This window comes from Ochotona princeps, chromosome 4 (assembly GCF_030435755.1).
Source record: "Ochotona princeps isolate mOchPri1 chromosome 4, mOchPri1.hap1, whole genome shotgun sequence".
Lineage (NCBI taxonomy): Eukaryota > Metazoa > Chordata > Mammalia > Lagomorpha > Ochotonidae > Ochotona > Ochotona princeps.
The window spans coordinates 72,167,916-72,183,811 of record NC_080835.1 but is presented as its reverse complement, the minus strand read 5'-3'; the positions used below and the strand labels follow the sequence as shown (position 1 = coordinate 72,183,811).

The 15,896-nt window shown below is 55.8% G+C and overlaps 1 protein-coding gene across 8 annotated transcripts in view; it reads left to right on the top strand.

Moving 5' to 3' along the window:
* Nucleotides 1–9,507, top strand: part of CEP164 (centrosomal protein 164) — a 71,766-nt gene extending 62,259 nt beyond the window's left edge. For 7 of the 8 annotated variants that reach the window (XM_058663858.1, XM_058663856.1, XM_058663855.1 and 4 more), the window contains 16 exons: nucleotides 189–266; nucleotides 503–634; nucleotides 806–928; nucleotides 1,727–1,870; nucleotides 2,386–2,469; nucleotides 2,608–2,676; nucleotides 2,970–3,145; nucleotides 3,239–3,368; nucleotides 3,625–3,692; nucleotides 4,186–4,393; nucleotides 5,420–5,527; nucleotides 6,080–6,200; nucleotides 6,402–6,761; nucleotides 7,916–7,982; nucleotides 8,846–8,968; nucleotides 9,126–9,507. In XM_058663858.1, the coding sequence (XP_058519841.1) occupies nucleotides 189–266; nucleotides 503–634; nucleotides 806–928; nucleotides 1,727–1,870; nucleotides 2,386–2,469; nucleotides 2,608–2,676; nucleotides 2,970–3,145; nucleotides 3,239–3,368; nucleotides 3,625–3,692; nucleotides 4,186–4,393; nucleotides 5,420–5,527; nucleotides 6,080–6,200; nucleotides 6,402–6,761; nucleotides 7,916–7,982; nucleotides 8,846–8,968; nucleotides 9,126–9,219 (2,085 nt within the window). In that variant the 3' untranslated portion in view covers nucleotides 9,220–9,507. The remainder of the gene's footprint in view (nucleotides 1–188; nucleotides 267–502; nucleotides 635–805; nucleotides 929–1,726; nucleotides 1,871–2,385; nucleotides 2,470–2,607; nucleotides 2,677–2,969; nucleotides 3,146–3,238; nucleotides 3,369–3,624; nucleotides 3,693–4,185; nucleotides 4,394–5,419; nucleotides 5,528–6,079; nucleotides 6,201–6,401; nucleotides 6,762–7,915; nucleotides 7,983–8,845; nucleotides 8,969–9,125) is intronic. The other variant, XM_058663853.1, reaches the window with a different exon arrangement.
* The last annotated feature ends 6,389 nt before the right edge of the window (nucleotides 9,508–15,896 follow it).

Sequence of the window (15,896 nt, the reverse complement as noted above, 5' to 3'; positions counted from 1 at the left end):
GTGGGGCTTTAGCCATCAGGCACAGAAAAACAGCCTGAACATGGGGAATGCCACTGTGCTACAAGTGCTCAGAGAGGATGTGCTAGCCTCCCCCGCCCTCAGGCTTGGTCCCCCTTTGAAGCTGTGAGTGTCATCTGGATACCTGTGGCTTAGCCTAGAGACCCTCTCAGGCCCCTCTCCCACCTCAGGCACTGGCAAGGCTGGAGCAAGAGCACAGCACCGAGCTGGAACAGCTCTGTTCCTCGTTGGAGACCAAGCACCGGGAGGTGAGGTGCTGCTGGCCTTGGCCCACAGTGGTAGGGCCTGGGCACTCTGGGCCCTGAGTTTGAGCCTCTATGATCCCCTTCATCACGGGTCAGCAGGGGAGCTTAATCCCACGTCTGGCCATTGGGAGCGAGACCCCCTATCTCTCCAGGCCCCCAGACCCCACAGAAATGAGCTCCTATGTGAGCTTAGCTGTCTCAGAGGGTCACAGCTGCCTGCGTATTCGGGGGTGCCTCAGGTGCTGTCCAGCCTGCAGAAGAAGATGGAGGAAGCCCAGCAGAGAGAGGAGAGCGAGCTGCGTGAGAGCCTGGGGAAGGCAGAGCAGCGAGCCTACCAGAAGCTCCACCAGGTGATGGAGTATGAACAAGAGGTGAGTGCTGCTCCGCCCGGCCCGGGCCCTTGTGGCTCTGCCGAGCCACCCGGGCTCATTACCCTCCTGTGTGCTGTGTATATGTCAGGAGGCCATGGGAGGTGCCTGGCACCCAGAGTGCTGGTCTACCTCACCTCCTGCCTGCTGTACCTCTCTCTGTCTGCCCTGCAGCTCAGCAGCCTTCTGCGGGAGAAGCGCCAGGAGGTGGAAAGGGAGCATGAGAGGAAGATGGACAAGATGAAGGATGAGCACCAGCGAGTGGTGACTGAAGCCAGAGAGCAGTATGAAATTGAGGTAGCATGGCTGTGTCCCCCTGTGTGGGTCCACATGTGTGTGCAGCCTGGGGAAAGGGACAGACTGGTCGAGGATCAGGGAAGGTTTTCTTCCGTGACACCCTGCGATGATGAAGTTGTTTTGTGCCTCTTGCTTTGGGAAGATGATTGGAGTGACCCGACTGTTACTGTGCACCAGGCACTGTTCTCTACTCTTTCTGGGTAAAACCCACTAAGTCCTCACGCCTGCCTTAGGAAACAGGTGCTCTCGTCTTGTCACTAATACTCAGAGAAGTTCATGAACGATTCTGAAAACTCTCCCAGCTCCTAAGTGGGGAGCTAGGCTTCCAGTTCCAACTGACTGAGCTCAAGACCTCCTGTCTCACTCTGACGGCGTGCTGCCAAGTCATCTAGAAACAGACTACCTGGGGACAGTGACCATTTTTAGATTGCCCATCCCCACCACTTGGCCTTACAGAGGAGTCTCAGTAACTTTGAGTAGATCCCAAGCTGAGTGCGTGGGGTAGCCAACTTGTGCCCAGATCCAGGCCTCTGGGATGGATTTTAGGCTCCTGGCCTCATGAAGGAACCTGTATCCCAGGTTTTTCCTACATTCTTGGAGACTTGAGCCGCAGAGCGGATGAGGTTCTGGGTAATGACAGCATGCTGTCCTCACTGCTCACTCTCCTTTATGAGCTGGCCTTAGGGAGCTGATGGTGGGCTTCATCTTACAGAGCCAAGGCTGTGTAGGTGGGGGATATGACTCTTGGGGTATGTGGGACCATTGCCATTTTCTAATGGCGGTCCTTTCTCCCCTCAGGAGAGGAAGCAGCGGGCCGAGCTGCTGGCGCACCTGACAGGTGAGCTGGAGCGCCTGCGAAGGGCCCACGAGCGAGAGCTGGAGACCATGAGGCAGGAGCAGGACAAGCAGCGTGAGGACTTGCGGCGCCGGCAGCGGGAGCAGGTGAGGGGCTGGAGCAGGGCCGGCTGAGCCCACTGCTGTCTCCCTGTGCAGAACAGTGGGAGCAGGTGAGGGGCTGGAGCACGGCTGGCTGAGCCCACTGCCGCCTCCCCGTGCAGAGCAGGAGAGCCGTGTGGCCATGGCATGCTGGAGCATGACAGCTTTAGGAGTGGGGCCACTCTCTGGCTAGCTCCAAGCTGGGTCATCTTTGTTCCTCTGGTCGTTGGGCTAGGAAATGGGCCTGGGCTAGAAGTACAGGTGAGCCACATCAGGCCTTGGATTGACGCCTTTGCCTGTCCTTGCTCCTGCTGCATGTAAGGAAGGTTTAGTGCCTTCCCAGGTGTGTTTGTGTGTGTCATGGGGAGAGGGACAGGAGCATGCTGGGAGGAAGCTTGGGCCTAGCTAGTTGGTCATGGTATGATGCAGAATATTCTGAAAGTCCCCATCCTGGGTCCCCTCACCGATGTCTTGCGTGCTTTTTACTCTTAGTTTTTCTTTCCACATGTGTGTGTGGACAGGAAAGGAAATTCCATGAGTCAGAGGTGGAACTTGAAATGAGAACTAAGGATGTCAAGGCCAAACTGGCTCAGCTGGACATGCAGGTGAGGGAGCCAGGGTGGACAACAGCATTTGCAGGCGTCTGGGACCTTCAGGGCTGTTCCTCCAGGCACAGGCGGGTCCCTGCCTCTCACACTGGGGACTGCACTTGGCCCAAGGCCCCATCTCTGGACTCCCACCAGGAGAAGACTGCCCGGAAGGAGAAGCAGCAGTTGCTTGACATGCAGAGGCAGGTGGCTCTGGAGAGAGAGGTTTGTCTCCCTCTTGTCCTGCTGCCTCTGCTTCCTCCCCATTCTCTTCTGTTCTCTTCCCTCGCTCTCCTCCCTATACCTCATCTCTGTCTAGGGCAGGGCAATGCTAAACTACATTGGCTAAGAGTCCACAAATTGCACTGCTCTGAGGACTCCAACTCAGGGTGTGCTGATCCTACTGTCCCCTGCCCAGTCACTCCCAGCCTCCCTAACCCTCTTAAAGCAGGCTGTTCCCTGACATCTTCTGGTGCTTCCGTCTTCCCTTTTGTCCCCCCGCCCTCCCACTTTCCCAGGAAGCCACAGTCACCCATCGGCACCTGGAGGAGGTGAAGAAGGAGCACACGCACCTCATGGAGTCGAGCCGGCAGCTCCGAAGGGTTCTCGACGAGCTCCAGGCTCGCAAGTTAGAGTTGGAGTCCCAAGTGGGTCTGCTCCAGGCTCAGAGTCAGAGACTGCAGAGACATGTCAGGTGGGGTGGGGGCCCGGGACCTCTCACCCACCTCCCTCCACCACAGCATGGCCCAGTCTCACCCTCTGTCTCCACTCCCCTGTTCCCTCACAGCAACCTGGAGGCTGAAGTTCAGAGGAAGCAAGATGTGTTGCAGGAGCTGGCAGCTGAGGAGAGTCAACATGCTTCTCCACATTTTGAGCCCAGTCTCCACATTGAAGACCTGAGGAAATCCCTTGGGACAGTGAGCTGGGGCTCAGGACTGGCATGGGTCATCAGGAGGGAGGCCTGGTTCTGCCCTGTCTGCACCTTGGTCTCCAGTTCTTTGCATTCCCAGACTCCCACTTCTCCACCAGCCCGCTGGTGCTGGTGAGCGGTGCCTGGCAGCTAGTGGCCCTGTTTTCTTACCTAGGCCCCGGAAGGGCTTTCAGGGTCTTCTGGTCCTTCAGGGCATCTGTTTTCACTGCCCTCAGCGTGTCTCTTCCACCCTGTGTCCTTAGAACCTGGCCAAAGAGGCTCCCTCGTCCTTTTCCCAGAGCAAGGAGGCGAGCACGGCATCCTTGGACAGGTGAGTCCCAGAAGCCCCTCTTATGTGGTAGGGTTGAGGGGGCCTGCACTGGAGTGACAGTGAGCCAGCCTGTCACAAAGCTGGAGTGAACAAAAATGAGGTGACAGTGACTTCCAAGGGGAGGCCCAGGGATTGAAGTCTTGGCTGGCCGGACCAAGCACTGCCCACTGTGACCTTTGATACTGCGTGTTGGCACCTACTGACCTCTGGTTGAGGACTAGGCTTCTGGGAGTGTGCAGACCATGTATTGGGAGACCTAGGCACTGTCCCCTTCAGAGTCGTGGGGGTGGGGGGGGATGTTTAGTTCCAGGTGCTTCTTACTATAGGCATTTACGGGTGGCACCCTGCATCCCAGCCCAGCCCAGAATAGCAGCCCCTGTCTGCTCAGGTGGGCCTCTGCTGGGAAAATGGCCATGTACCCACAATAGAGTTCTTAAATGCCCTCTGTTTCTTTGTCCGATTTGCTGGCCTGGCTCGGTCCCACTGCCTGCAGCATCCGGCACTATCTCTCCACTGAGGGGATAGCCATACGCAGTGCCAAGGAGTTCCTGGTACGGCAGAAGCGCTCCATGCAGAGGCGGCAGACGGCCCTGAAGGCTGCCCGGCAGCACTGGCATCAGGAGCTGGCCAGTGCTCAGGAGGCCACCAAAGACCCGCCAGGCACCAAGGCCCTGGAAGACGTGCGCAAGAACCTGGAGGAGGTCAGTGAGCCCCAGGAGAGGCAGGAGGGAACACCTGCCAGCCTTGTGTGAGGTCGGGGGTTGGGGGATTCCCAGGAAGCCAGCAGGACATCACATTACAGGATGATGTGCCATGTATGCCACCTGTAAGAGTCAGTCCCTTCATCCTCTCGAGCACCGTGCATACTGGGCCAGGCAGCATGGGCTGAGTGTCCCAAACCCCAAATTTAAGATCCAGAACACTTTGATGTCTGGTGAAATCTGTGCAAAGTTTCTAAAATTTGGAACACTTTTGCTCCCAACAGTTTCTGTTCAACCTGTATCCTTATTCTGGTCTTCTAGGTCAGGGGTACAATTAAGGTATAAGAGCAGGTGAAATCCAGGATTTTGCTTTTCCCTTTCATGGCACTGAGGACGTGGATGAGATCTTCTGAGCACGCCTAGCCTCAGTCTGAGTTGTGCCTCTCTTTTGCTTCTCTGATGGTTTAATTTGCAGCAGAAAGGCAGAAGTTCATTATCAGTGTCGGGATCACCCAGCTTGGCTTGGTTGGGAGTCCCTGCAGGTGGGCTCTCTTGGATTATAGCTCAGGCCCTTAGCAGTCTGACACTAGCTGGAACTGGGGAGGGGTCACAGGCCCCTGTGGCACTGACCTTGGCTTGGGGGCAGCAGAGGGCAGGAGAGTGGCATAAGCAGAGGGGCAATCTTCCTTGCAGTCTGTATATATCACCCCCAGCCTGTGTCATTGTTCAGCTTAGTCTACATCAGCAATGGCGGTGGTGGTGGTGGTGATGATGATAATAGCAGTGACGATTAGAGAAGTGATTATAGTAGCCATTTGGTCAGCAATAACCTTTTGAGAATTTTTTAGATATAGTATGAGAATACACTTGTGTCATATTCTCTTGAATTCTCATGCCCCTATGCAAATATGCAAAGTAGAATTTCTAGGCACTCATTCATGATCACCGAGCCAGCCAGTGGCCCAGCTAAGAATTTACTGTCTGTGCGGTTGGTCACTGCTCCTGCCCTTCCTCTGTGGCTACCAGGAGACCCGGCACCTGGATGAGATGAAATCAGCCATGCGCAAAGGCCATGACCTGCTGAAGAAGAAGGAGGAAAAGCTGAACGAGCTGGAATCCTCTCTCCGAGAAGAGGTGAAATGCTGTGGTCACCCAGCCCTCCCGCTGCCATTCTTATTTCTGGGGCAGCTGGACCTTAAGAGCCCAGGACGAGGCGATGGGCTTCAGGTGTCACCTCTGAGCTTGCTGAGCACCTCTTTGGGTTTGGATGCTTAATCTGAGTACGCCTGGAGCCTCTTGGTGAAGGTTCTAGAGCAGGACAACTCATACCTGCCCTTTACCCTGCCAGGGTGCCTAAGGTGAGGTGTGGGCAGCTGTCGGGGTTGGATGTTCATGGCAGGGGTCCCCACCTTTGCTGGGGCTTAGGTATGGCAGCAGGGGAGCTCAAATGTCAGAGACACTGCAGGGCAAGTCGACTGGTGGCGGGGTGTGTGTGTCTGGTGTGTTCAGTCCTAGGGCCTCTGTAGCATCCACCTCAGGCAATTGGGTTCCTCTTAGCCTGTGTTAGGTGTCTGCTGGGTCTTCGAGATCCGGAGGAGTGTCATCACCAAGTCTCCCATCCCCACGTCAGTTAGGTAGCAGATCCGCAGGAAGCGACATTAATAAACTGCCTCTCCTGCCCTTCAGGTCTCCGATGAAGACACTCTGAGAGGAGCCCCCAAAAAGAAGGCAGTGACCTTTGACCTCAGTGAGGAGGAGGAAGATGAAATGAGCAGTGAAAGTTGCGAATCTTGCTCCCTGCTTGGTGGTGAGTGTAGTGGCTGCAGGGCAGCGGGGCATGGAGCAAGGGGGTGGGCACCATTGCATCTGTGGAGAGGGAGGAACCCTGTCCTCTGTGAGCTCCCTCTGCTGCAGGCCCCTCCTAAGGAGCCACAGCACCAGCTCGGTTGGAAGGTTCTGGACCCTGAACTGAGTCCCTGCCTGTTGTCAACTGCCTCTCTCCTTTCAGGCACGCCGACCCCGAGTCTCTTCTTCCCCACCAAGATCCATCACTTGAGCAGCTCCTTGCAGCGGATCAGCAGCGAGCTCAACGGCGTCCTCAGCATGCTGGGCAGCCTCAACACGCCGCCTCCGCTGCTGCCGCTGCAACCACTCTTCACGTCCACACAGGCCCCATTTCCACCCCGCCCCTCTAAGGGTATCCCCACCCCTGCCTACCGCTCCCTGACTCCACTCTCGGCCTCATCTCCTGTCCCACCTGTGTCCACCCAGTGGGCCTGGGACCCGGGGCTGGGCCCCCGGCTGTCCTCCTCAGTGGCTCAGACAGTGGACGACTTCCTGCTGGAGAAGTGGCGCAAGTATTTTCCATGTAAGCCTCCCTCGGGGTCGTGCCTGCCTCTGGATGGAAACCTCCCATCTTCCTCCTCCCTGTCTTTCTTTCCATCTATCCTTTTGCTTCTGCTCTTCTTATCTCCCACTTCTTCTGCCTGCCCCTTATCCCGACACCAAATTGAGCAGGATTGCTTGGCCCCTTGACTTGGTCTGTGGGTCCCTCCCAAAGGCAGAGTTTGCAGGTGGCCCTGAGATTGTGATGATTAACACGGAGCCTGGGCTGACTCCAGAGCCAGAACCTATAGGGCCCTTGTCACCACAGGAGCTTCCATCTTGTGTAAAACCTCAGGGGCCAGGCGCTCCATGTGCGTGTTTTCATTGTGTTCTTCTTCTTTTTTTTTTTTTTTAAGATTTATTCATTTTTTATTACAGCCAGATATACACAGAGGAGGAGAGACAGAGAGGAAGATCTTCCATCCGATGATTCACTCCCCAAGTGAGCCACAACGGGCCGGTGTGTGCCGATCCGATGCCGGGAACCAGGAACTCTTCCGGGTCTCCCACGCGGGTGCAGGGTCCCAATGCATTGGGCCGTCCTCGACTGCTTTCCCAAGCCACAAGCAGGGAGCTGGATGGGAAGTGGAGCTGCCGGGATTAGAACCGGCGCCCATATGGGATCCCGGGGCATTCAAGGCGAGGACTTTAGCTGCTAGGCCACGCCGCCGGGCCCATTGTGTTCTTCTGATGGTTCCCTGAGGTTGGGATAAAGCTCCCAATTTCACAGATGATGAAACTGAGGCTCAAACTGGTTAAGTACTATGCTCTGGGATGCCTGGTGAGGGAACCACACCCTGGGATTTGAGCCTAAATCTGTGGTTCCTGGCTGCAGGTGCCACTTCTGATGCCATAGCCCGCCTAATGCATGTGGGAAGGCTGTAACAACAGTCGTTTGAGGGAACAAGTGAAAAACAAAGACAAAAAGCTTTCCACTTTGGTCCCACTCGAGAAGTAGATGAATTTTTAGAAACAGCCTAAATGACACACTTCCCGTCTTTCACCATCGTAACTTTGCTTGCTTGTGTGTGTTTCTTCTGGGGGCACTGCCTTGCCTGTCTGGTGTGGGGGGCTGCTGTTACTGAGCAAGGCTGCCAGGGCCTGGATCAGCTAACCCCATTGCTTGTTGGTCTCTAGCTGGCATCCCATTGCTCAGTAACTGCCCACCTCCTCTGGAAAACAGGCTGGGATATGTATCTGCCAGGTAAGACTCTCCATGGGCCCTCACCTCCAGCTGCTCGCTGTGCTACCCTGGGCAGGTGGGCCCTTAGAGGGGAGCATACCTCCCTGTCCTGTTGCCCCAAGAGGCAAGGCTCCCAGTCCACAGAACCCCGAGGTGCCCTCTGCAGCCACAGCAAAGTCAAGTCCAACAGCTGTGTGCTTCCAGGGTGCTGGGCCCAGGCTTTCCCAGCTAGCTTCACCAGGAAGCTGCCCGGCTTCCCTGGGGGCCAGAAGCTGTCCTTGGCGGCCCCCTCCTGCCCTGGGCCTGGACTTTGTCCTTGTCTTGGAGCTCTCTGCTTCCTGCCACTCCCAGCTTCCCCAAAGTCTTGCTGAGCAACATCTGGAGTGAGAGAAGCACCCTGTCGGGGAGACAGACAGGCAATTATTTAAGCCTGTGATTAGCTTCCCCTATTCATTTTACTCCTTGCCAAAGGTCTCCCCTCCCCTTCGCCACTTGGGCCCCAGCTGTGAACACCCCCAACTGTTCCTTTGGCCAGGCTGGCGCCGAGTATTTGACTGGACAGTGGAGCCGTTGGCTGACAATGGGCAGGGGTGGCAACCTGCAGCTCAGGTTGACAGCAGGCACCCAGGATGGGGGCAGAGGGTGCCCATCCCCTCCCCTGGGGGGAACTGACACGTGTTGCCCTGAAGGGCAGGTCTTGCCAGGAGAAGGGCTCTAAATTGTGGAAGATAACCCCTGGGAAGGCTACAGTTGGCACATTGGGAGGAAGAGGGCGGAGGGGATGTCATGGTTGGTCGGGGTGTGTGGGGGGGTGCTCTGCTGCATGCTGCATGCCCCCTCCTGCACACCCCTGCCAACTCTCTCCACGCTGCCCTCCTCCGCAGCGAGCAGCTCCGCTTCCTGCAGCGCCCCCATTCCCAGGCCCCTGAGATTGGCAACACCAACTTCCAGGGCATCATTGAAGCCAACCGCAGGTGGCTGGAACGGTTCAGGAATGACCCCAAGTCGTATCCTTTCAGCCGCTCCCCGACCCTCAACCCTCAGCCCAGCCCCCTTCTGCCCTAGTGGCTGGCATGGTGCCTGGGGTGTCCTTTCCTGCCGCCTCCATCCTTTCACAGTCCTTGGTGCGACAGACTCAGCTGTTTTCCTTCACCTTGTGGCCAGACATCTCTTCTCCGTGCCCAAGCCAGCTGCCACTGTGGGCCTGCTACAGCTGGGCCTCGATGAGGACAAGACCCTGAAGGTGTATCACTATTGAGGCCTGAACCTGGGCTCTGAGGCCACCCAGCCCTCTCCTGCACACCCTGAGCGAGTGCCTGACAAGCTGCCTGCACTTTACTCCCTCTGATATAACATCCTCCCATCCTGGGCTGCTGGCCCTGCCTGGAGGAAATGGGGGACCCAGTGGGGGACCCAGAGCTGGGTGAGGCACGGCTGGAAATGGCAAGCCACACCCTCTGTGAGCACGCAGTGTGTCTCACATGGAGAGACGCAGACTTCTACAAGCTCTGGCCTCAGCTTCACAGTAGCAACTCTGACAATGAATGAATAACAGTGAATATGAGAGGTGACTGGGGCTGGGGGGTTGTCTCGGGGAGTTGGACCCCCGAGGGCAGCGTTGGAGAACTGCTTGCAAGTCTGGGAAAATCCTTCTGGAGTCATTTCCAGGGGTCCCTAATCCGCCAGGGCCATGTTCTCCCCACCCCCAATCGCCCAGCGGTCACCCTCTGACCACATCACATCTCCAATACCTCAGCCTGGCAGAGGCCAGACCCTGTGTCCAACAGCTCTGCTCTGAGCACTCTGTCTCTTCTTTCTACCCTCTCAGGATTGGGCTCAGCCACTGGAGCCCTGCTGGGGGCTGTGCCCCAGGAAGCCTTGCTGCCTTCTCCTCTGTCCGTCCCCCCATCCCTGCCCCAAGCACTGTGCTTTGCTCAGGGGCTCAGGAGCACCCCTCCTCTCCCTGGGGGTTCCTCTGCAGAGCCAGCCAGCATCTCAGGTCTTGAGCATACAGCTCCTCCAGAGAAACCAAAAAGCCATAGGGAAAGGCCATGTGTGTTCATGGATCCACAGTTCCGTTCTTCCTGTCTGTTCCACCTGCCCCAGCCTTTGATGCTGTGGCCACCTATTCCCAGAGCTTGGCAGCAAGGGGCCTCGTCCCAGGCACAGCAGCTGCTGTGAAGGCCCAGCTCTGTGCAGCATGCTTCTTGGGGGCTCTGTGCTGTGGTCTCAACAAAATGCCTCCATTTCTCTTAGAAAAGCTGTGGAGCTGCCCCTGCTTCCCTATGGCCTGGAAGCCAGCTCCCTGCACGTCCCCATCCTCCACCCATCTCATTGCCGTGGAATAAGAAACCGAGACACCCTTGGCTGCTCTACCCTCTCAGGTACTCGTAGGCATCAGCGCTGACATCATGGAAAAAGCCCATTTTGTTACTTGGCTCACTGTGCCTGCTTTGGAATTGCTCAACTCCAGTGACAATCCTGTGTATTCTGCATCAATTAAATGTCTGCGGGTCCTTTTTCTACAAGGCAGTCACGTGTATGCATGTGTGTGCAGGGCTCGGCCTGCCCTTTGCGGACCTCTCCTTGAGTGTCCAGGCTCGCCGCCGGTGCAAGGCAGTCAAGGTGTGTAGCTGCTCCAGCTTTGTTGTTGAGGAACCCCAGGCTCAGAGACCTCTCAGTGCCTGGATTCCCTACACATGGGGAGGCTCACACTCTGTCCTCACACCCCCAGAACACGCTGCGCAATGTGGCCTCTTTTGGGGGGACGGGCTGACATTCTCCATGTCTCCCTTAACCCCTTCTGCCTCCACACACCACTGTCCCCCTCCCACCACCTGGAGATCTGTCGCCTGCACCTGCCATGTGAACAAGTGAAAGACAAGTCCTCCGTGGCCCCATTAAGGTGGGGTTTTCTGCTCTAGTGCCGTGAGTGGCCTACATATAGACTGGGATTTATAGCAGCATGCTGGCTGGCAGTGAGAGCCAGCCGAGGGGCCAGGTTTCATAGACATGCACAAGGAAATAAACCAAAGACAGACAAAAGGCCCCAGCCAGTGTGCGAGGACGGCAAGCAGGAGGGTGGGTTGGGGGGGAGCAAATGCTCACTCACTGTCTTCTGGGTGCCAGGTGATTTTCATGCCATTGCTTGTAAGTTGGTACCCTCATTTTGTGGGGAAGGACATTTTGGCTCTGGGGTTCAAGTGCTCGAGTCCCAGGTCACACAGTTTTTGACCTCACATCCCAGGCATCTCTTGCTCCCCTGTGGTGTCAGCTCCCATCCTCCTAGCTCACAGAACAGCAGCACTGCCTCTCTGGGTTAAAGGCTTCCAGGATGACTGGCTTCTAGCTGGAGGCGTAAAACCCTGCTGGATCGAGGTTTACAAAGGGACTAAGTCAAGGATCCCCTGCCTATCCCCAAGGAGTTTAGAATGCAGCCAAGCAGACCAGAATCACGGGCCTTTCAGGCTAACGGGGATACTGCTGGTGACTTCGCCAGGTTCTGCAGCCATGAATGCTCAGGGTGCAGGATCCAGCAATGTCGGCGTCCAGGAGGGGCTGCCTCCTGTTTCTGGATGGTGTCCTCATGCCTGGATGGGGGGGTTGGGGGACAATCCAGCCTCTCTCCATCTGGTATGCGAGTGCTAATTCCATCTATGAGGGTTCCACACCCCCTCCTGGGCAGGGCACATGCAGGCTCAGTTGTGGCAGGGGCCTGATTCTATCACTCATTCAGCCTGCTCACAGTTTACTGTGGAGGAAGTGGCCCGGAGATGTCACATGAGTGGGCACAGATGGTGTGCGCTGGAGGTGGAACCAGAGCTGAATGTGCCCTGATGTCCCCGGCCTGGAACTTCAGGAAGCAGGGGCAGAAGTTTTTTGTTCTCTTTGAAAGGATATTTACTTGAAATAGGTTCTGAGTTGCCATGGCTTCGTATTGCAGTGTCCCCGACCATTTAGGGTTCCTCCCTTGAAGGTCACAGGGATTACTGGTTCCCGGGGAGAGCGGGGGCAAGTAGAGGTGAAGAAGGCATGCCCTGAGTGCTGGATCATTGCCCTTTGCAGCTGGAACGTGGGCTGTTGGGATCGCAGGAGCAGGCGGTCCCCCCTGGGGCACCCTTGGGAACTGTTCCCTATTGTCTTCAGGGAGCAATGTTGGGAAGGGTGAAAGACCCTTCTGCCCTCTGACACCACTCCAGGAACTTCCATTAAAAAACAAACAACAACAACAAAAAAACCACAGTGGTACAGTATGGCTGGTTGGGGTGTGACCCTCATCTTACAGTGCCTGGGTCTATTTTTGGCCATGCCACCTTCATGCTCTGTCACTTGAACAAGCTGTTTCTGGGCCCAAGTCTTCTGTGGTCAAAGTTGCAAAATTCACACTGCAGGCATGGAGCAGGGGGCTGCCTCAGCTTCCGCAGCTGTGGGAGTCCTGCTACGGGGGTGTGTCAGGGAGGGGATGGAAGAGAGCTGGCCTCCTGCAGGCCATGCCACTGGGGCCTCTCCCATCAAGTGGGAGCTGGAGAAGGGATGGTTCTGGTGGAATTGCTAGGTCCCCTTGTTACCCTTTGCCTCCTCCCCGCCTCTCTGCCTGCCTCCCCTGTGGAGTGAGTCCTTTCTGGCAGGTGTCACACAGGATACAGAATGACACAAGGATGACAGGCCTAGCTTTTACTTTTAGCTCTTTCTCTTAAAAGACACAATTTTGAATTTTTTAAAAAATTGATTTGAAAGGCAGAGAAACGAAGATAAAGATCTCCCATCTGCTGGTTCATGGCCCAGATGTCCCCAGTAGTGAGCCAGGAGCCAGATTCTCCATCCAGATCCCCCACTGGGTGACAGGGACCCAACTAATTGAGCTATCATCTGCCACCCCCCCAGGATGTGCATCAGCAGAAAAGCTGGCATTCCAACCAAGCTCTGCAATGTGGGGTATGGGCATCCCCAGTGGCATCTTAGTTGCTTCCCAGTGCCTGCCCCTTCCCAGTTGTCTTTGGCTTGCAAACCGAACCATGCCCTCTTGGTTTTTCATTCCCACAAGCAGATGGTTCACACAGACCAGCGCACACTCCAGCAGTGACCTTGTTTCTAGTAGGCAAGTTCATGGAAATGGGAACCTTGATTGAGGATGGGACACATCACCATTCCTCTGAGGGAAGCGGGAGGTGCTGCTGTCCTATTCTCATCAGGCAGAGCTGGGGATGGCTGATGTTTGCACCGAGCAGCCTGCGATTTGGAGTCAGTCAAAATTTCTAATCAGGAGGGAGGAGGAGGTGGAAATGATGGGGACTCCGCTTCGGAAAGCGCATTCTGGGATGGGCCTGAACCTGCACATGCGCATGTCTACACACACATGCATGCACCAGCCCTCAGCTCCACTGTGGCCTAGAAAGCTTGTCTCATGTTCCTGGAGGCTCAGTTGTGGACTTGGGGTCACCTTACCCTGTCCTACATCGCCCAGCAACCGCCGTTTTTCCCAGAGGCAAGCTTGGGACAAGATGACTGGGAACACTTCTGCGTGACAGCATGGGCTGTGGGTCAGCAGCAGTGCAGCCCGGCCTCTGCCTCCTCTCCTGAAGCAATGCGCCTCCCCAGCTCTGGCAGGAAGCAGAGGCACACGGGGGAATCCCACTGTCAGGGTTAAAGGCAGAGAGGGTCTGAATCAGACAAGGGCCCTTGATCAGCCCCTTAGGGCCTCAGTGTTCACACCTGTAACATAGGGTTCGTGGTAGAACCTGGCCCATAAAGTGGTTGTAAGGACACAAGGAGCTCTCAGAACAGTACTTAGCACACAGGGTTTGTACATGTCAGGTATTATTGTCTTCATCACCATGGAGAATTCAGCAACTGATCCAAAAGCTCAATGCTGACTTGGCTCACCATTCCAGAGGCTGGGCTGAGAGTGTGGCACCACCATCTGCCTGGCACCTGGTGCAGGCTTTCTGGGTGCAGCAGCACCTGGTGAGACACGGCCAACCTGCTGGCTCAGGATCTCTCTCCCCTTCTCAGCAAGAGGAACAGCAAGGGTCGGGGCATGATGGGCACACAGATGGCCAGGGGGACATTTTTTAGGAGGCTTGGCTGGCTTGAGAAGGCACCCTGGTTGTGAAAAGCCAACAGACTCATGGGTTCCCCACAGGGAGCCAGTCCTGCCAGTTGTACACACCTAGGAGTCCAGGACACAGGTTCGAGCATGCTCTCTGTGGACACGTGGGCCAGGATTGGACAGGGGCAACAGCGAAGAGTGGAGGCAGCCCTGCTTTTACTGCCTGTGGTCAGGCTCGTACGTTGCCCAGGACCCAAGTCTGGTCCTAAGGCTCTGTATTAATGACTGCTAAAGGCTTGGGTTCAAGGACTTGGTGTTGTGGCACTGAGGGTTAGGTCCCCAACTTTTCACATGCGTGCCACTTCAAGTCTTATTGACTGCTTTGCTTCAGATCCATCTTCCTGTTGATGTGCCTGGGAAAGGCAATGGAAGATGTGCCACCCACACAGGAGTGGGAGTCCTGGTTGGAGCTCTGGGCTCCTGGTGATGACCTGGCCCAGCCCTGGCCATTGCGGCCATTTGGAAAGTGAACCAGAGGATAAAAGATCTCTCTGTAACGTGTATGTCTGCCTTTCATATTAATAACAAAACCAACCAACCAACCAAACAAACAACAACAAAAAAACCAAATCAATGTTTCAGTGTTGACTGTCAGGAGGGGGCTCATTGGGCAGTGATTCCCAGCTCGAGGCCTCAGTTTGCTCATCTGTGTAATGGAACACACTGGGTGAAGCACCCTGCAGGGTGCTATAAAAATGCATGCTGTTGCCCAGCCTCTGCCCGGACCCTTCTGAGGACAGGGGCTCAGCAACTCACAAGGTGGCTGGGGTCTGCCACTTTCCTGGAGTTGCAGAACTGGACAATAAACTTGGGGTCTGACCTCACATCTTCTGTTCTTTCCACCACAGTAACACCTGTCCCCCAGGTGTCACCTGGGTTTTTGTGAAGGATCCTAGGAGGTCTGGTAAAGTCTGGCTTTGAAATCCAAGCCCTGGGCCCAGCGCGGTGGCCTAGCGGCTTAAGTCCTCGCTTTGAATGCGCCGAGATCCCATATGGGCGCCGGTTCTGATCCCGGCAGCTCCACTTCCCATCCAGCTCCCTGCTTGTGGCCTGGGAAAGCAGTTGAGGATGGCCCAATGCTTTGGGTCCTGCACCCGTGTGGGAGACCTGGAAGAAGTTCCTGGTTCCCGGCTTCGAATCGGCCGTTGCGCTCACTTGGGGAGTGAACCATCGGACGGAAGATCTTCCTCTCTGTCTCTCCTCCTCTCTGTATATCTGACTTGGTAATAAAAAAATAAATAAATCTTTCAAAAAAAAAAAAAAAAAAAAAAAGAAAGAAAGAAATCCAAGCCCTGCCTTGGCCTCTTGCTAGCAGGGCACTTGTCCTCTGGGACAAGCTTTCCCTAGCTAATGTGGGGAGACCTCTTGGGAGCAGGACTCTGGAGCACCTTTGCTTCCCATGCTTGGTGCCTTGCTTATCTTGCCTGCAACTTTTCCCACTCCACTCCTCCTCCCCCACTACTCCTGCGCCCATCCTTCTGGGATGGCACATGCTTCATGCCAGGGGGCATGAGTGGCAGAACTGTCTACAAGAGAAACGTGTTGGCTTGGGAAGCAAGGAATACTTCATCCGCAGGTGCCTTCATCCCGTTGCTATTTCTGTAACAGTGTTAAACTAAGAGGTCATTTATAATAAAGCTCAGTGCTGACTTGGCTCACTGTTCCAGAGGCTGGGCTGTCAGAGCATGGCACCGCCATCTGTATGGCACCTGGTGCGGGCCTTCTGGCTGCAGCACCACCTGGTGAGACACGGCCAGCCTGCTGGCTCAGGGTTTCTCTCCCCCTTCTCAGGAATCTACTAGTACCACCATAGAGTACCTGCCTCA